This window comes from Bos grunniens, chromosome 29 (assembly GCF_055505025.1).
Source record: "Bos grunniens cultivar Pamir isolate PY7600 chromosome 29, Bosgru_T2T1.0, whole genome shotgun sequence".
Taxonomy (NCBI): Eukaryota; Metazoa; Chordata; class Mammalia; order Artiodactyla; family Bovidae; genus Bos; species Bos grunniens.
In genome coordinates this window covers 29,064,339-29,085,952 of record NC_141193.1, presented here as the reverse complement: position 1 = coordinate 29,085,952, position 21,614 = coordinate 29,064,339, and the positions used below count along the sequence as shown (strand labels likewise).

Sequence of the window (21,614 nt, the reverse complement as noted above, 5' to 3'; positions counted from 1 at the left end):
AAGTCATGTCACTCCCTGTAACTCACACACAGAGATCTTTGCATTTAAATGTGGGAAGCAGCTAGCAACATAGGTGACTTAAAAACTGATCTGAGAGAGGCTAAAGAGAAGAAAAGTCAACAAAGCATAAACCCCACAAACTCATGAATGCTGAGTGTGTATGTATCCAGATTTCTCAGAATCACTGTTCACAGTGAAAATAGGATACAGCATCCATATAATTCATATAAAAGGGAGAATTCATTCATGATCTCATCAGGAATGGAAGACGTATAGAATAAAACGTAGTTAACTGCCTCTGCCATCAAGTCAAAAAAACGTCCCAGAGCAAGGAGTGCCCTTTCTGTCTCAACACCCAGACTTGATGTGACATTAATGGGTTAAGTCACTATCACTCAGAGCAGCAAGTAAGAGTCTCTTCTAATTTTGCTTTCATTTATACTTTATTTTTCCTTTTACTTTAAATCATCATATGAACTTCTAACATTATCTCATACAAAACATAACTTTCTGTAATACTGGAGGGACATGATCTTCAGAGGAAAATGAAGCTGAATTTAAATCCTAGCTGTGTCACTGAGAAGCAGTATAAAACTGGGCAATTTATTTAATTCTCTTGGTCCTAAACTAGCATTTCCATTTATAAAATTAGTGGTTGTTGGGAGATTAGAGATGGTAGCACATATCCACTGCTTGATTATCATTACTGAAAATATAGCTATTATTATTGAATATTGCACAGTGAAAATTTGATTCTGGAAAAGCTAGAAGGCTGTCACTTTCCTGATTCAACCCTGACTCCATCAAATCCTTGATATACCTATTACTCCTGGGAGATATTTAGTTTTCTCACTCAGATACCATACTACATTTGTGCTGACATAGGGGCAAATGGCTAAATTTGGAAAAAGTTTCTGAGCTCAAATTCAGAATTGAGATGCTGATAAAGTACTTTATAAGGATAGGTGTTACAAAACCCAAAGTCTAAAATAAATTGTTCCTGGGAAGAAACAATGTGAATATAAATAACCCAGAGTTGATCTGGTATCCTGAAATTGTTATCCTACATTAATATTAATAAAAGTAGGTTTCTTTCTACAGAAATATTCTTCCAGTCCTCAATACAGACAGCAACAACGACCACCACATGGGATGCTTTATCAAACACTTGCAGGCAGGCATAAATTCTTTTTCTGATGCAGTAGGTACAAAATGGAAAATGTTAATGTTTAAATATTCACACACAATCCTTTTTACTTTTGTGTAGTGGGATCAAACCCAGTACTGTAGGTAGGTCAGTGCTTGACCAATGTTCAATAGAACAAAGAATTGTATAAAACCTATTCTTCAGAGTTATGCATCAAAAAAAGATAGTGCTACATAGCAAACACCAATACAGAAGATAGAAATGAAAAATCACACACATTTGCATGCTAGCACAGCAGAGAGCAAACCCTTTTCCTGCTGAGTAGATTCTTTCTCAGAGAAATAGATGAAGCATAGTCATTGGCCTCCAGATCCTATAATTATCCAATAACATAGTGATATTGACACAATTTCAGCAAGCAGAATTTGTGCATTTTTCAAATATCCCCTCCCCCATCCTTTTATTTTCTCAACTTTCCAGCTCAACCAGAATGTACATAAGTAAAGAAAAATAAACAGATCTGGGGGAAAATTTAAGGTCACTTAGCAATTTCTAATCAGTGGGCTAAAGTAAATTACAAATAACAAATCCTCCATGCAAGAATATCATCCATTTAAAGAAATAGTTTCTACTTAAAATATCTTAGAAAAAATCATACAAGAGCATCAATTTTAGGACCCATAACAATTTTTTTTAATTGAGAATAAGTCATATATGTCTGGTCCTAATGTCCAACAGCCCTTACAATACACTGATGTAGAAAATTCACTGATGTCAATAAATAATTCTCTATGCAATTTTATTGCAATTAAGATTGCAATTGTCTTAATATGAGTAAAATTGTTTGTGTTTCAGACTACATGCCATACCTGTTTACTGCCTAAAGTGTGTTAATAGAGAATTGAAGAAGAAAATATTACTTACAATCCAATTACTATTTGTCTTACTTTCAAATTCTGAATATAGCATTTTATTGTTATTTACTAGATGTAGATGCTGAGACCTCATGTTTATATTATATCATAATTTTCCCATATTATTAGTCTCAAAATATTATGAATATTATTTTTCTTGGTATCTATGAATGACTACAGTCTGTTTAAGCTACCACCAAATATCTTCAGTTCATTCATTTTTTTTTAACTCATAAAAAAATGTTTCAATAGACATTACCTATGTCTACTTCCCTCAAATAAACTTTTAGAAGTAGAACAACTTGATGAAAGAACATGAGCACTTCTGAAGTCTTTAATACATAATGTCAAATTGCCCAAGAAGACAAAACAAGGCAAAAATTTTCCAATTATTTTTCAGCAATATATAGAAGATCGCACTTTCCTCAATGTTTGATACCTTAGTAATAAGTCAAATGCAAATTCAATCTGTGAAAAATTAGCGAGGATTAAGAATTGAATATTTAGTGTTGACTTTCCTCTATACTCAACATTAAATATACAATTCTTAATCATCACTAATTTATCATAGTTTTTATTTGCATTTGACTTATCACTAAGGTATCAAACATTTTTATCTCTCTTTTGGGCTTTTATAAGTCTTTTATGAAAAAGTTTTGTATGACATGTATCCATTTTGCTATTGACTCATTTCTGAAATACTATTCTGGGATATTAGTTAACTCATAATCTAAGAACTGACATTTGACAGAGAAAAAGCTCTCTCTCAAGAATGTCTTAGAAGATAAACGGCAGGTTATGCTCTGTATGTGATTGCATCATGTGGTGTAGAGAGCTATCTGCCAAGAATCAAAACAACAAGCATGAGAGAAACATATGGAATCAGATGCTGTCTATACTCCCCAGTTCATCCCTGGCATCTTTCCCCACCCACTGAGATTTCTTGTCATTAGCTGTCGTGGAAAGAGAACAGACAGAGTGAGTCATGAATTAAGATCCTCTCACAAATAATCGTACCAAAAAAAAAGCACTGCCACAGAGGGTAACGTATCAGTTGCCACAAAGATAAGAATGCTTTATGCAGGCAAAGACCTTTGAACAGCTAAAGACAGAAGCCTCTTGGTACACACTCAGTACAGTGATCTACCCTATCATTCATTCAAACAGATTTTTCCCCTTTAATCAGGGCATCTTTTCATTTTATTTGCTGGTCAAAACACTAGGACACAAAGGCTGCTCTTCATCTTGTGTGCTACTGAAATGAAATCTTAAGGTAGGGAAAAAAGAAGAAACCCTTGTCCTAAATTCCCTTTCAAAAAGTGAAGTGTGAAAAGACATTAAGCAGAGTACACAGTGTTACTGTTGCAAGAAAATCAGTTCTGCTGCAGCATCCAAGGCCATCAGCCGTGGCTCAATCACTTCCTCACCCACAGGGAATAATAAGAAAAATCCAAGGAGAATGGGTTCTACTTGGGGAAACGGATTTTCTCATTGTCCTTCTTCGTGATTATCATGAATATCTATGGACACAGCTGTTTCCTTTCTCTGAATAATCCTAAAGTCAATACTATCGTATTGGCTCCTTTCTTCCATCTCCACAAGACCTATAATACATCACCTCATGTCCTATTCTAAGCAGCAGAAATTTCAAATTTACCTTTTCATTAAGGAACAAACTAGAAAGCTGAATTATCTTATCTAGTTTGGTACTGAGAGGATTCAAAATTATTTAAAAATTTTTATCGCCTTGAAAAGTTGGTTTTATTAAACTTTCTTGACTATATAAATACATTTTAATTGCAAGGTATAAGCAAAGCTATACTATAGACTTTACTATACTATACTATAGCAGAATCAAAGATATTTTAACAAAATACTTAACAGTTATTGCATGTAAATTACCATGGGTTTTCTTTTTTATGAAGTCAAATAGGGTGAAGAACTCGACCACTTAAAAACTCTTCTTGACATAATTTTATATGCTACACAGTGTGTATTTATGTACGAGGACAATTATCATATAAACTCAATTATGCTTTATTGTTTCAAGATAAAATGTACTATTTATGACCCAAATGGGGTTTTAAAAAGTCATCCAAGCTTCTTGGAGTCCAGTTGAAAGATTTACTAGTTCAAGTAACAAAAAAAACTTATGGATAGTAAAAAAATTGAGACAAGACCATATTTATATTCATAGTTTCTAGTAGTCCATTTGGCCTACAGAAGTCACTGAAAAATTCTTTCTTGAATGGAAACCTGTGCAATGAACAAAGGAACAGACAATAAGTCAGTTTCCCCATGTGGCAACGTAGGAGGACTCCAGGATTTTAAATCATGATGTTATTTGTCCACCCCTGAAAGTGTACTTCTTTTACACTTCAGTTCAGTTCAGTTCAGAAGCTCAGTCGTGTCCAACTCTTTGCGACCCCATGAATCGCAGCACACCAGGCCTCCCTGTCCATCACCAACTCCCGGAGTTCACTCAGACTCACGTTCATCGAGTCAGTGATGCCATTCAGCCACCTCATCCTCTGTCATCCCCTTTTCCTCCTGCCCCCAATCCCTCCTAGCATCAGTCTTTTCCATTTTTAAAAATACTAAGTGTATTTTAAATACACAAAACTAACTCATTTTTTTAAAATTTATGGGTATATGTGTGTGTATACCCACGGACATTTAATAGCTCTTTCATGGGTTTTTCCCCAAAATAACTTTGCCTCACTCCCTTCCTATAATCCTCCACTCACATAAACCTATAAACCTGAAAGTTAAAATCTATTTGTAAAATTACCAAAGCCCTGAAAAAGAACTATATCCATATATATCTTCCACCAAGTTTTTTTCTTTTTTTACTTTGATGTGAAGAAATGGTAAGAACATTCGAAGTCCATTCATACAACGGGCATTCACTTAGCACACTGTTGTATAGGGTACGCTACTGTACAATTATTCCGGTTTATTTTTTCTTTCAGGTATAAAATGTTCTCCTAGTCTAAGTTCATGTTATTCTTTTCTCTGCTTAGAGACTTCTCAGAAATTTGATGACAGTCTTTTCGGTACCACATTAACTCCTCTTCATACAAATACAAATTTCCTTAAGTACATAAAATGAGTAAGACTTTAGCTGCCATACCATCCGTTTCCTAGGCTCAGCAGGGGAAGGAATTCTGTTTTGTGAGGCTTCAAGGCAAAGAATATTCTCAATGCTAGGAAGGTAATTTGTATACTTGTTCTCTCTGAAGGATGTTCAGCTTACTTTGATGTTAACATTTGGTATTATGTGGTTTTGTAAATTGATTTTTTGTTTGTTTTGTTTTAATTTATTTATTTTAATTGGAGGTTAATTACAATGTAAATTGATTTTTAAAGCCTCAGGCAAAAGAACCAAAGCATTTCCCCCACCCCTTAAATGTCTCCTTTCTTCACTTAGTTCCACCTTACTAAAACTGGTCTTTAATTCCAATATTTTCCATTATAGAGTACCACTGGGGTAGATCTTATATAAAAGATTTGAACATTTAAGGGTACCAAGAAATGTCAAAACACTAAATGGTCCAATGTACATTTTCTCCCAGGGAAATATAAAACCAGGCTCTGTGGTCTGGAAGTGCATTTGCCAAAATTCAATCATAAAACAAAACAAAAACCCCAAAATTATCTGGGTAAGCCTAAGCACTAAGGTATGGGCTAAGACTCTTTGAGCCTGACTCTTTGAGACCCCACCTGTCTTTTTATTCCATCATTTTCAATTTGCCCTAATCTCTTGCTTGTTTGCCTAATTTTTAACTAGCAAAAAAACAAATTTCACTAACTATAAATAAGCTTAACTAAAATATGTTTCAACAAAGTGCTTATGAGTGATAGTGTTTGCATAATTTTTTAGAGGTGAAAAGACAGAAGTGCTCATGATCGATGGCAGGAACACATTTAGCTATTCTTCTAGTCCAGGTAAGAGCCTGATGGTAAAATTTAACCCTACATTTTCCAAGAATCCCCCCATTTTGTATTGTATATGCTTATTTTTAGCCAGGAAAGAATTCTGCTACTTATGTTCCTGTTATTTTATGCACAAAGTGACCAAGCGTAAGAGGCTGAATTTTTATACCTTCAAAAATGCAAGTTTACAAAAACTCTACAAGTTTACAACAAACTACATTTTTTTAAGTTAACAAACTGTGAAATGAATCACACAAATAAGTTAATCTTGAGAGTTATACTAACAAACAATAATTTTAATATCATATCAACTAAAATTCTAAAAGAAATATACATACCCAAACCTTCCGATTCAAATAGACATGTTTCATCTACTCCTAAATCTCGGCACCAGGATAAGAAATTTGCTGTATTGTCTCTGGCAAAAAAGGAGCCTGAGGGTGCACTGGCTTTGCATGGAATCTTCTTCAAGGGTAGATTCTGAAAAACAAAGAAATCTCACTCTGGTGGAATATCTGGCAGTCATCACAGTGACACATTTATGTTTTCAATAAAATGCTTTGGTATGACCTCACAGCAGTAAATAGATTTGTGAATAGCTGTAGGAAAGGATATGAAACACAAATGAAACTTAGTTGGTAATCAAGAGAGTATGAAAACCTATGCCTGTAAACATAAACTTGCCTTTTTAATATCTAGAAGTAAATATACATAAATCCTTTCCCTGGCTCAGACTGCCACTCTCTTTCTCTTCTACTGTTTTTCATGGCAGGGGCGGGGGTGGGGGAGGGACTTCTCTTTCATCTGTGTATTCTCAGTACTTCTCATAAAGTATGTATAATTGTATTTATCATTTGTGAAAGAAGAATGAAACACAAATATGAATATAAACATAGATAAAATGTAACATACACACCTCCATTCTTGTGTGCATACATAGACACACAATAAGAATTACACAAGAATTATAAAGTCAAAAGAGAGCAACAGAATTATCTAACCTCCAGAAGACTCTTATCACCAATACCAAGAAAAGGAAATATTAAAAATTTTTATCTTTCAACAATAACATTCTACCTTCATTCTTCCAGACTATTTCCTTTTAAATCACAGATCATTGCTGTATTATGTAATACAAAAATAATTCTGGTTGGATTTCTGCTATCTGAACTTGAAAACATATTTACATTCTGCATCATTTCTCTTCCAGGATAAGAAAACACTTAAGATAAGGGAGCGTGTGAACCTGGACAGATTCTTCTATTATTAACCCCCAAAATTTTAGCCCTAGAAAGCTCCCTTACCATACCAAATGTTATAAAGAATTGCGTGAGGTATTTTTTGTTCCTATAATAGAATATAACCAGTTTTCATGGCATTCCATGAAGTCAGGGTTTGATTCTACATGATGTGAAAGCCTGAGCCAAGTATTTGATGATTTGGGCTAGACAGAGCTTTGCCTCTGAAAGCAAAAAAGATCAAGGGAGAAGCATTTTATGATTTAAATTCGTATATAGGATTATTCCTTCTATTCTCTGTGAACAAGAAAACATAAACAAAATGTTGTTGACTGTTGAGGTCATTTACAAAGATGGTTATAAAAAATGAAATGTGGTCTTTGTGTATTGGTGAAGCCTGCAAATATCAAAATATTACTAGGCTTTTCCTGTCCAATGATATTATAGTTACATAACTAATATATTCAGTTACTAAGTCACTCAAAGAGTGTGTCTGTCTAATATCCAAGATCCATCTCTTTGTTGCTAAGTTTGTTTTAGGCTTAGACATAAAAAAAATTTTCATGAATATACATACATTGAGGAGAAGGGGACGACAGAGGATGAGATGGCTGGATAGCATCACTGACTCGATGGACGTGAGTCTGAGTGAACTCCGGGAGTTGGTGATGGACAGGGAGACCTGGCGTGCTACGATTCATGGGGTCACAAAGAGTCAGACACGACTGAGAGACTGAACTGAACTGAACTAATATAGATACATATAACAATGTGCATGCGTGCTCAATTCCTCAGTTGTGTCTGACTCTTTGCAACCCCATGGACTGTAGCCCTCCAGGTTCCTCTGTCCATGGGATTTTCCAGGCAAGAATACTGGAGCCTACTTCAGGAAATGACTTCTCAACCCAGGGATTGAACCCGCCTCTCTTGTATCTCCTACATTGACTAGCAGATTCTTTACTACTAAGCTACCTGGGAAGCCCACATATAATAATACCCCTTAACCAATTTGGTTAAGTAGTGGCTTTCAAAGAAATGTTTTCCTACATGAATTGTAAAAGCAATAAAAAATAGCATAGTATAATATCACCTTTATAAAATATTCATGAACATCAATTAGTCAATATTTATTAAAACTAAAATACATACATCCTTAAATCTAGCAATTTACTCCTAAGACTATATCTTACAAATATAATAGTATTTTATATTTTGTACTATATCTTGCAAATATAAGAGTGTTTAAAATATATGAACAAGTATATTTGTTTGCAATGCTGACTGAATAGAAAAAATAGACATGAATGTGTCAAGAAAGTGATGGTTGAATAGTACATAATACAATACATAACACAATACATAAAACAATAGAATGGACCTCTGTGCAATAATTTTTAAAAAATAAGATAAATGTATATCTGTTGAACCATAAGATGCTCAGTACATACTCTTAGGCAGATAATATACAAACACATATGTACACCACAATTTCATTTTATGATGTGTGTGTATACACACACATACACAGTGTTGCTGCTGCTGCTGTTAAGTCGCTTTAGTCGTGTCCGACTCTGTGCGACCCCATAGACAGCAGCCCACCAGGCTCCTCTGTCCCTGGGATTCTCCAGGCAAGAACACTGGAGTGTATACCTGTGCCGGATTCATTTTGATATTTGGCAAAACTAATAAAATTTGTAAAGTTTAAAAATAAAATAAAAATTAAAAAAAAAAGAACACTGGAGTGGGTTGCCATTTCCTTCTCCAATGCGTGAAAGTGAAAAGTAAAAGTGAAGTCGCTCAGTCGTGTCCGACTCCTAGCGACCCCATGGACTGCAGCCTACCAGGCTCCTCCATCCATGGGATTTTCCAGGCAAGAGTACTGGAGTGGGGTGCCATTGCCTTCTCCACATACACAGTGTAGATGGCCATATATGCAGTTAAATTGCATATAAATATGTTGGATTATAAATATGAACACAGTGTTTATTTATATAACATTAATTTATGGAATATTCAAGTAGGATATCCATCAAATTAATAGTTATTACCTTTGAGGAAGGTGATTGATGCATAGAGGATCATTTACATCTTACATAATTCCAAAATATGTAGTAAGATTTTGAGTGACTTTTACGTTTTATCAATATTTTCTGATTAAATTCACTTCTAAAGTCTTTTAATTCAATCCATTACCTCTTAAGTGAATCACCTTCTAGGGACTGGGAGTCCGATTACCTGAGTTCAAACCCAGTTGTGTCACTTTCTCGCTACAATAGTTTTTGAAAGATTACTTAATGTTTCTGTTCCTCAGTCTCCTCTTCTATTCAACATGTATAGGGGAAAAAAGTGCATCTCATTGACTATGTGCGTGTGAGTGCAAATTAAATAATATAATTCAAGTGAAGGAATGAGTTAGACAAGGCTGTGGTCTGTGTGGTGCTGGAGAAGACTCTTGCGAGTCCCTTGGACTGCAAGGAGTTCCAACCAGTCCATCCTAAAAGAGACCAGTCCTGGGTGTTCATTGGAAGGACTGATGCTGAGTCTGAAACTCCAATACTTTGGCCACCTCATGCAAAGAGTTGACTCATTGGAAAAGACCCTGATGCTGGGAGGCATTGGGGGCAGGAGGAGAACGGAACGACAGAGGATGAGATGGCTGGATGGCATCACTGACTCGATGCACATGAGTTTGAGTGAACTCTGGAAGTTGGTGATGGACAGGGAGGCCTGGCATGCTGCGATTCATGGGGTCGCAGAGAGTCGGACACGACTGAGTGACTGAACTGAACTGAACTGAATTGAAGGAATATGTGTTCAATAAAGGTTATTATCATTGCCATCAATGCACGAAAAAATATATTGAATTGCCTATGACTTCCTTCCCTTGTATTTTCTTAAAAGCATTTGATTTTTTTCTACTGTAGGTATAAGAACTCAGGAAAAGATTGGCAAACGATTTATTTGTATCATTCCCCTAAACTTGAATTTCATCTTTTAAATAGTTTTCCAGTAGAACTTTCTGTGATAATATTGGTAGAAATGTTCTATACCTGTGCTACCCATTGTAATAATCACTAGTAATTACTAGTGGCATGTGGCCATTGAGCACTTGAGCTGTGGTGATTGTGACGAATTTCTAAATTTTATTTCTTTTTAATCAATTTACACTTAAATAGCCACATGTGGCTTGTGGCTATCATATTAGGGAATTCATAATATGGAAAATAAAGGCATTATTTGGAGGCTTAGAAAGTCCAATATTTGACCACTTGACTACTTTCCCTCTAACTAATATTGTCCCCGTTTATTTCAAGCCCCCTCAAATCCAGTAGCTCCCCTGGATACAGTTACTGAGATACACAACCATGTTTCTCATTTGGAAAGAGTGGACTTAGGTGCTACATAGTACAACATGTGCTGCCCTAGTTACCACACTGTGGGTGTTACAGCTTCAGAAGGGCAATAGTGATAACTATATTTAGAATACTTATAATTTACACCTACAGAACCAGGATATTTTTCATCATTTTACTGCCACAGAGCCAGATACAGTGCTTCACACATAAGCAGTCCTGACTGTTGTTTTCTGAAACACGTGGTAGGTGGGGAAGGAACAAACTAGCATTGTGAGTGCCTCCATGCTCCAGGCACACAAAACCTATACTTTCATACAGATCATGAAATTCTCATAATGTAATGAGAATTACATGTAATTTCTCATAATGTAATCCTTTTTAATTCTCAAAAAGTAATGCCATGAATTAGGTATATAATAGTATCTCCATTTTCCAAGATGGAAAAACTGAGCTCATACATAGTTGAAATCAAACCATTCAGCCTCTTATACCCACACACTTCTAACTGTTCCATGAAAGCTCACTATTGCCTGGAATTTAATATATTTCAGCACTTGATTTATTTCCCAAGGTTTTAGCCAGGTAGCATTAAAATAAAGAATTATGTATTTTCTTTCACCTATTAAACCTAGAAAAAATGGAGAGAATGGTATCTGTAGTTCTCCATAGGCAGTGAACTGAAAATTTAATACTAGTAGTTTATTTTTTTAACTTTACTAGTAGTTTAAATAATCCATTTTTCACAAAAGTTTGAGACAAAATATTCCCCTTGATTACATCAAGTAGACATTTCAGATATAAAACAGAAGAGATATATAAAAAAAGAAATGGAAATTGCCAAGAACTAATATCTTTCCTTTTCCAAAGGGTATATAGAATGTACTTTCAAATATGCAGGCAATAAAGTCACTCTTTCCATGATGGAATCAAAGTTTCCACTGTATCCCTTTGCTCCTTTTAGTTTTACCATATATTTTATTGAAAAAAAAAAAACTCTCAATAAAATTATTTCATTGAACATTCACAGTACCAAGGTATATGAACATAACTACCCAGTGGCTTTAGAAAGGATGAAAATATATTCTTCAAGACCAAATTACTGAAATTAAAAATGGGAAAAATTGTTTCTAGTACTGTCAACTTCGTCTGGGGACTCCTCAATAGACTTCATGCCTCAGACAGAGTGAGCTATGATTTAGGACAATAGCAACTGAACTTAATGGCACTGAATTCAAAATCAATCTTTCCTATCCTTTCTCTCTCCAAGATACATTACACTCTAGAGAATAGGTTCCACAGCAAAATTCGGTGTAAATTTCATGCTGTAACAATATAAGAATATTTACATAAATTAAAAAATATAATTAAACAAGGTTTCTCACTAAAATTCTGGTGAAAGTGAAACTGTTAGTCACTCAATCATTTCTAGCTCTTTGCGACCCCATGGACTGTAGCCCACCAGGCTCCTCTGTCTAACGGGATTCTCCAGGCAAGAATACTGGAGTGGGTTGCCATTCCCTTCTCCAGGGGATCTTCCCAGACTAGAGACTGAGCCCAGATCTCCTGCATTGCAAGTGGATTTGTTACCATCTGAGCCAGCTGGTACACCCTGTAAAGTACCCCTGATACACCCTGTAAAATCATAAAGAAATTATTTAAATTAAAAGCTAGAAAAAGATGTTAAGTATCTTGAATTATTTGAAATTATTGCTGGTATAAAATAAAATGATACTGGAAATGAAGGTCTAGTGCTCAAAATTCAGGTTTAAAAGATGAGATGGACAATAAAATGTTAAGATGTTAATTAATTGAAAACTTATGTCCACACTATAACCTGCACACATATATTTACAGCAGCTTTATTCATAATTGCCAAAACTTGGAAGCAATCAAGATATCCTCAGTAGGTGGAGAAATAAATTGCTACATATGTAGAAAATGGAATAATAGTCAGTGCTTAAAAAAAAAAAAAGATCTATGAAAAAACACAGTAGAACCTTAAATGTATATTACTAAGTAAAAGAAGCCAATCTAAAAAGATTTCATATTGTATAATTCCAACTATATGACATTCTGAAAAAGGTAAAACTATAGAGACAGTTTTATCTTTGTTACCATCGGGTTTCCCTGATAGCTCAGTTTGTAAAGAATCCTCCTGCAATACAGGAGACCCTGGTTCGATTCCTGGGTTAGGAAGATCCGCTGGAGAAGGGATAGGTTACCCACTCCAGTATTCTGGCCTAGAGAATTCCATGGGTTGTACAGTCCATGAGGTTGCAAAGAGTCAGGCAAGATTGAGAGACTTTCACTATAGAGACGTGAAATAATTAGGGGTTTAAGAGGAGGGAGGTAGGATCAAGTGATTCATTGTGAGATTCATCACACTGGGTTTTTAGGGCCGTGAAACTATTATGAATGAGACTATAATGGCATGTATATGTCATTACACATTTGTCAGACCCCATAGAATGTACAATACCAAGAGTGAACCCTAAATGGGTTCACAATGGACTTTGGGTGACTGACAATGACACATCAATGTGGATTCATTGATTATAACAAATGTACCGTTCTTCTATACTTTTTGCTCAATTCTGCTATGAACCTAAAACTATTCCAAAAATTAAATTCTATGAAAAATTTATTATTAATTGACAGTTATTTAAGAAGCACCAGATGCTTTACAGTGGAGAAAATATAAGAAATTCAACAAGAAATGGATTCTTTCCATTTTTATTTGCATTGTGCCTAATTTTACATATACATCCACATGGGAATCATTATCTAAATGCCATGTTACTATAAAAAGCTTCTATTCTCCCAACTAATGGCTTACATATGACTAGACAGAGATTAGCTTAAAAATTCCTGAAATCTAGTCCTACACTTGAAAATTCGGTTAATTGGTGAGGCTCTCTAAAAATTTTAAATAGAAATTTAATCTGCTTCAATTCAACCAATCATTATTAAGTCACAACTCTACTCCAGTTCTAACATTAGGTACTGGAGGCAGACAAGGCCAAGGTTCATTTCTGGAGACTCTCAGTTTCTTTGAGAACGGACTTAAAACCACGGTATTATATGGTAAGAAATACAAGAGAAGTTTAAGTATTTGAACAGAAGCTTAAATTTGGTTCTTTGGAAAATGTTAGGATGTGTCTTTAACTTTGGGGAGAGGTTGATCAGACATCATTATAAAAAGTCTCACAAAGAAGCAACATTTTACAAAACTGAAGGATTTAAGTTCTCACCAAACCTAAAAAATGAAGAGCAATGCGTTCCATAAAGTGAAAATCTGACAGACATGGGTGTTATGATGGGTATAGAATGCATGTGGAGGAGAAAATGAGACCAGAAAAGTAAATTAGCCCAGGATCACAGGGTATTTTATGTCTACCAAGAATTGCTAATATTGTAATTGCAGTTCAGTTCAGTTCAGTTCAGTCACTCAGTCGTGTCCAACTCTTTGCAACCCCATGAATCACAGCACGCCAGGCCTCCCTGTCCGTCACCAAATCCCGGAGTTCACTCAGACTCACGTCCATCGAGTCGGTGATGCCATCCAGCCATCTCATCCTCTGTCATCCCCTTCTCCTCCTGCCCCCAATCCCTACCAGCATAAGGGTCTTTTCCAATGACTCAACTTCTAGCATGAGGTGGCCAAAGTACTGGAGTTTCAGCTTTAGCATCATTCCTTCCAACGAACACCCAGGACTGATCTCCTTTATAATGGTCTGGTTGGATCTCCTTGCAGTCCAAGGGACTCTCAAGAGTCTTCTCCAACACCACAGTTCAAAAGCATCAATTCTTCGGTGCTCAGCTTTCTTCACAGTCCAACTCTCACATCCATACATGACCACTGGAAAAACCATAGCCTTGACTAGACGGACCTTGTTGGCAAAGTAATGTCTCTGCTTTTCAATGTGCTATCTAGGGTGGTCACAACTTTCCTTTCAAGGAGTAAGCGTCTTTTAATTTCATGGCTGCAATCACCATCTGCAGTGATTTTGGAGCCCAGAAAAATAAAGTCTGACACTGTTTCCACTGTTGCCCCACCTATTTCCCATGAAATGATGGGACCAGATGCCATGATCTTCATTTTCTGAATGTTGAGCTTTAAGCCAACTTTTTCACTCTCAACTGCAAGTTATAAACTCAAATACCCAGAAGTAAGGCAGATTAAATAACAGAATGAAGTGACTAGCTCTAAGAGACTATAAGAAGTGGTGGAGACTGTGGAAAACTGAAGAGCTCATGCTATGTCCAGGAGGAGCAACCATATTTATTTAGTTCTAAGTCATTTCTTCCACAAAGAAATGCAGTCACAATTTCTTGTTAGATCTTCCAATTTTTTCAGAATAATTTGGAAATCTGGATAGTTTAATATGAAAATACTCCAGATTTAAACAATCAGATCTATAGGCAAATATATGTGGTTTCCAGTTTAAAATCTCCATGTTCATAGTGGGGAATAATTTAAAAATAAAGAGATAAATACCATTTTAAATTAAGCAGTACTAAATCAGTTATATGCACACTTTGGAAAATTAACTAGGTCTTTTGTTGTCAAAGTGGAAGGAAGGAATAAAAAAAGGTTTTTTAGACAATTCTACAGAAGTCTGGGCTTCCCTGATGGCTCAGACCATAACAGATCTGCCTGCAATGCAGGAGACTTGGGTTCTATCTCTGGGTCAGGATGAACCCCCCGGGGAAGGGAATGGATACCCCACTCCAGTATTTTTATCTAGAGCATTCTATGGACAGAGGAGCCCGGTGGGTTATAGTCCACGGAGTCACAAAGAGTCAGACACAGTTGAGCGACCAACACTTTCACTTTTTTTTTGCACAGAAGTGAAAAACAGTCACTTTTCTTTTGCCACTTCCATCTTGGAACACCTCTAAATCACAGCTATAGTATTCAGACTGAAAGAGTGAGGTCTGAATGGAAGGAAGAGAAACATTCTGTGAATATGAAAGATTTCTTAGAGAGGAGTGTTAGACTGTCAGGTGTGATAGTCTCTCAGAGTCTCAACAAAATTAACAGTAGTTGTTAAGTATTACTTTTAAAAACTCAAACAAATTGATGATACTTCAGAAAATGTTTTTGAGAGTGCATGTCAGTTTTCTGTGTCCTTTCTACAATCAAGAAATTACCTTAAGGAAATAGGAAAACTTTTTCAAAATGCATCTTAAATTTTAACTTTCCAACAACGTTCTGTACATTCTAAGGTATGATAATTTATGACTATTGGCAGCAGATTTGAAGTTCACAGGGTTCTAACATTTTGGTGAAAACTGCTTTTTAGTACCCATCCATGTGATATCCAATAAAGAAAAGCATTTTCAAAAGTCCAAAGATTGCCTTATAGATGGATTCCAGGAAATTCTTTATTTTAGTGCTGATTTCTAAACACTTTTTGAGCAGACTTTTTAAAAATAATTTATGGGACTGCAGAGTTGGGGCATTGTAAATGCCCATAATGGTATCTCCACAGATGCTCAGTAAATTTGGAACACTGGGATTTAAACTTTTAATAATTCAAAGAGGAAAGTTTTAAGGCTGCAAATCATCAGCAATAAGATGGTGATCAAGAATGCTTGTTTAATCTATTTAACCTTTGGAACTTCAAGTTCATCATTTGTAATTTCTTATGAGAATTAAACAAGATATTTTGGAAAATGCCTAATACCAATCCTAGACCATAGTTTATCTCCAATTAACGTTATTTTTTTCAAATACATGTCTACTTTTAGTCTATTTACACAAAATACCCTGATGAGAGTTGAAAAACAGTTACATCACCACATCTGTAATTAATAAAATAAGCCCACAAATACATAGGAAAAGTTTGAGATTTTACATTCATGAAGAGAAGTGTTAGTCCCTTAGTCATTTTGGACTTTTTGCGATCCTATGGACTGCAGCCGCAAGGCTCCTCTCTCCATGGAATTCTCCAGGCAAGAATACTGGAATGGGTTGCCATTTCCTTCTCCAGGGGATCTTCCCAATCCAGGGACTAAACCCAGGTCTCCTGCATTGCAGGCAGATTCTTTACTGTCTGAGCCACCAAGAAAGCCCACTTATAAAGACAGAGAGCTGCTTATAATACGGCTTCCATGGTTTGTATTAGCTTGGCTTCCACCTACTGACCTTAGGACCACGGTCCTTCACTCTTCTGTAGCCACACTATGGAAAAGCAGCTTCCACAGTGGCTTCTATAGCCTTCCTTAGGCTTCCACTTCCAGAGTGGCTTCCATGGTCCTTCAGTCTTCCACAGCCACACTAGCTTCTGTTCCTACCTTCCCATCCTCCCCACTCTCCCTGCAACCACACAGCCCTTACACAGAACTGTTCTCTGCCCTTTCTACATCTCTGTCCAATTACCTCCCAATCCCTGATGATGGATCACTTACTCCAAAACACCACCCCTCAATTCTGCTTTATAATTTCTTAAAATCCACAATGTTCAAGTGCTCTTGCTCCCATGTCCCCATATGAGATTAACTGATAAGCAACTGTCTCCCCCCAGATGGTTTAGTCCAGGAGGAAGGGAACAGTGTATGGTTTTGTTCACCATCTTATCCTCAGCATCTCTCAAATAGTGCTTATGGAAAATTTGTTGGATAAATACCAGTCTGAGTGTAGCCAAAGCATTTGCCCAGCAAAAGGCAACAGAATGGAATGGTTACAAGCACAAACTTTGGAGCTAGGCTGCCTGGATTTGAATCTGGAATCTTTATTTACTACTTATGTAACTTCAAGTATGCAAACCAACTTCACTTTATGTTAAATGGCATTAATAATAGTGTCTACATCATAGGGTTGCTATGACGGATGTATGAGTTTATATGAAAAGTTCTTGAAATGCCTGACATGTAGTAAGGTATAAATATACGCTTGTCAGAAAACTGAAACAAAGGGAACCTTTTTAAAAAATGATATAAAATTCAGCCTGTGGCTTCAGTGAACTGTTGGGGGTTTTAATGATCACTAAAACATATAGACATGGTCTCAAAAATATTCCTCATTTCCACTTATATATCTTGCCATCCAAGATAACTATCAAATTATTATATTTCTCTCCCAAACATAACTTCCTTCTGTTAGTTTTGTCCCCACATCATCGTAGTTTTTCAAACCTCAAAAAGCATAGTTTTGCTTTGATTCATCCCTCATCCCTTCTTACTGTGGCCAATAAATAATCAATCCAGCTCACTGCCGTTTTCTAATAAATATGTATTCAAATATCCTGCTCTGTGCAATATAGTATTGACATTCTTACTCTAAACACTCTAATATTTTATGTATGAACAAAGGCAAAAACTTCACAAAATATTCTTCCTATCTTTAACCCCAATCCTTCTAACAAAATCTGAACATCATCATCATATCAACTTTTCTAAATGTAATGCTTTCAGTCTCCAGCTCACTGTCTGCAAATGATTCAAATGCTTAAGCCTTGTAGCTTTGAGGTTCATCAGCTTAATCAGTCCATGTGCCAAATTCTCTTCATGAACTCTTCACATCAATCAAGTGTTCACTACTCCTAGAATATGCTTATATCTTTCCAACTTCAATATTTGGTTCATTAACCACAAAGTTACTTTGTATTTGCCTTTTCTCTCTGTCCATCTATTAACATCAGGTCTGGGAGATTCAAATTTCACTGCTTCCACAGAAACTTCCTGAGCACGCTGACAAATTGACTTGTTACCTGAACTCCTATAGAATCTCCTATCTGTATCAGTAGATGTTGGTGTACAATGATGTGTTTCAATTTAAGAGTTAAGTCTACAGATGTTTGTGATTAAAAAAAAAAAAAAACTACTGATCTAATGGTTTATAACTGAATATCTTTTAAGGACTATGGCAATTAAGGCATATTCAAGGTTAATACTAGAGTCCCCCTCTTACTCATTTGCTTATATTTTTCTTGAGCAGAAATTAAAGGATTTGTATGGCAGAGAGTCCACAGCACTTCCTGGGTACCAATGGGGGCATATTGCACAGTATGTAGAAACCCATGATCTTCCCTCAACTCAACTCTTCCCCAGCCTTTTCAATTGTAAAATAAAACACTGTCATCCATTTCTTTCTTTATGAAATCCTGAACCAGTCTCCCTTAACTAGTCTATCTAATTCATCACCAAATCCTACCAAGCCCACCAAGAGTATAGCTCAAAACCATCTACTTCTTTCCAGTATTTCTGCTACCATCCTAGGCTAAATGGTCAATAGCTTTCTAAGTGGGTCCTCAGTCCCATTTTCACCTCTTCTAATCCATTCTTCACACTGCTAATGTTATCTTTTTAAACACATGATCATGTTCCTGCTTAAAACAGTGAAATGGTATAGTTTTGTTCTTAAAATAGAAGACAACATCCAACAAAACTTAGCTCTGGTCTCATCTCTTGATGCTCTACTATTAAGTTATAGTATCCATACATTCATTTACCTTTAGTTCCTCAAAGTTATTCTTTGATATTCAAGGGCTTTCATATGTGCTATTTTCTTTACTTGAAACATTCACTATTCCCTCTCTGCCTAATGCCCATTCCTGTTACAGAATAATAGAAAAATATTTCTACAAGACTAGGTTAGGTCTTCTTACTTGCTCATATAACTTGGACTTTCCCATACTTAGATGTCACAAAGCTATAATTTACTGCTGGCTTAATTATTAGCTTAAAGTTATTCTCCCTTCCCTGCCACTCCACAAGTTACCTTGTCCTGCATATTTTAGTTGTTTAATAGATGTTTATTGAGCAACTGATAAAGTTTCACCAATGCAATATATGTTATGGTGAAACAAAGTTTGAAAACCATTGACACATGCGATTTATTGAGTACTTACCATTGATATCTGCATTTTTATACATTCATATTTTATTTTCATAACTAGACTGTAACCCGTTGAGAGGTGACAGTAATGCTTTACTGTTTTCCTTTTTAGTTATGAACATCTTGAACACAGTTACCATTCAATAACTATTTGTTGAAAAATCTAGAAGCTCAACCTTAAGGTACTTTATATAGAGTGGTTAGGTGTCAGCCAAGAGATGACATCTGAACAGAGATGTGAAGGGAGTGAGGGGCGAGTCACACACACGTGTGAAGGAGGACAACCCTAAGGAGACAGAAAAGGAAGTGCAAAGGCCCTGTGGAGGGTGGAACCTGCTTGCTGGGTTCAGAGAACAGCAAGGAAGCTCGCACGCCTGCAGCAAAGTTGGGTGAGGGGAAAGTCACAGGGAATCATACCAGATAGGGAGCTGGGAAACGGAGCGCATAGTGCCTTACAGACTGTTAGCAATATTTCAGCTTTTACTCCACGTATGTCAGTGTGCCATTGGAGAATTTTGAGCGACGAGTTGAAATGATGTAACTTAAGTTTTAATCTATCTGATGATTTAATCCATGTAAAAAGCTTATTTGGCCCAGAGTAAGAATTTAACAAATGCTTGCTTCATTATCCTATCACAGGGAATTCATTTAATCTGAGGGAAAAAGGTCAGACATTTACTTTTCAGTCTTTATAAACAATAAAGCAAATATGACAACATGGGACAAAATGCAGTATTGTTCCTCTTTTATAATTGACAATTTAGTTTATATGTATGTAATTATACATATATAAATGTATACACAAATTGCTACTTATTTCTTATATGGAGCAGTGGGGCTAGCAAGCTATTCATTGGACAAGCAGCCTATGCTGGTGTGAAATTAGACATGACTAGCAAAGTAATATAAACACTGAATACATACTGGACAGCTTCATGCATGATATGTAATGCATTTTCAAACTACTAAGTGAAACAACAGAAGGCATTCATGTAGTCAGCCGCTAAAAGCTTAAGATACATTTGAAAAGCCCTATATACTGTAAACTCAGTTACCTCATCGAAAAAACATTATGCCATTAGCCTGTAATGTACCGGTCCCACCTCTCTTGGACCACACACACGTCAATATGGTGAGTACTTATATTTTAAATCACCTAGCAATCTCCAGACATGTTTAAATTAAAAAGAAACCCTTTTCCCCCGATTTTCAGCCACTTAAAAATGTTCTTATTGTAAAATCTGGGTATGCTCTCCATTAATAAATGGTATGCATAATCATTATTGATTTGTTAAATGACCTGAATTTCTCCAAAGCATTTAGTAACAGCTCATTTTAAATTAATTAATTTTCTTCTTTCCATATGGTGAGAGTGACTTTTCTTGACACAATATTCTATATCCACAGTGCTTTGAAACAGCAGTGACCACAATGAGTGCTATCAAATATCATGAAAATAGTTCCCCAATTACACTATTTTTTACAATTTCGTCTTGCCCATGTGCCTGAATGTGGTTAAAATGCAGGATGTGAGCATGTAAGTGGAATAGATGATATCATCATGGAAATATTTGATCAGGTTTGCTTTTATGCTCGGGGGGCAACAATCTGTTGGTGCTCTGATGCAGATGAAAAAATGTGGATGTCTATGCTTGTGTGTGTGTGTGTGTATGAGCTTCCTTCTAATCCAGGATTTGTTTTAATTTTTTTTCACGTTTTCCGGAATTTCAGTTCAACATGCTTTATTTTTTGTCTTATGCTTCACATATCTTTAATGCAACCCTCATTCACACTACTAAATAGTATCCTACACTTGGAACTTTTGAAACAGTTTTCCAAAAAGATTTGAAGGAAAGGCCTTTATCAGCAGATCCACATAAACTTGTAACCTCTGAAACTTGGCAAATTTACCTGGCCTTTCTTCTTCTCCCCCTCATTTTGGATTGTGGGAATTCTGTCGAGTTTTACAATGGGGCTAAAAACATCCTCTCTAACATCTCTTAGCACAAAAAGCTCATCAGATGTAAACTCCAATGTAAAAGGAACATTAGAACTTAGGGGTAAATGACTTGTTTTTGCTCATACAAAAAGGTCAGCACCTACTGGTATAGGTAAGTAAGAAAGAAGGTAAACATAACAATAATAAATTATATTTTACTTGATCTGAAAATCTATCTACTA

At 35.9% G+C, this 21,614-nt stretch overlaps 1 protein-coding gene across 9 annotated transcripts in view; it reads right to left on the bottom strand.

Annotated features, from left to right (window-relative positions):
* Window positions 1-21,614, bottom strand: part of GAS2 (growth arrest specific 2) — a 180,216-nt gene that overhangs the window by 97,545 nt on the left and 61,057 nt on the right. For all 9 annotated transcript variants that reach the window (XM_086385714.1, XM_086385708.1, XM_086385710.1 and 6 more), the window contains one exon: window positions 6,336-6,477. In XM_086385714.1, the coding sequence (XP_086241840.1) occupies window positions 6,336-6,477 (142 nt within the window). The remainder of the gene's footprint in view (window positions 1-6,335; window positions 6,478-21,614) is intronic.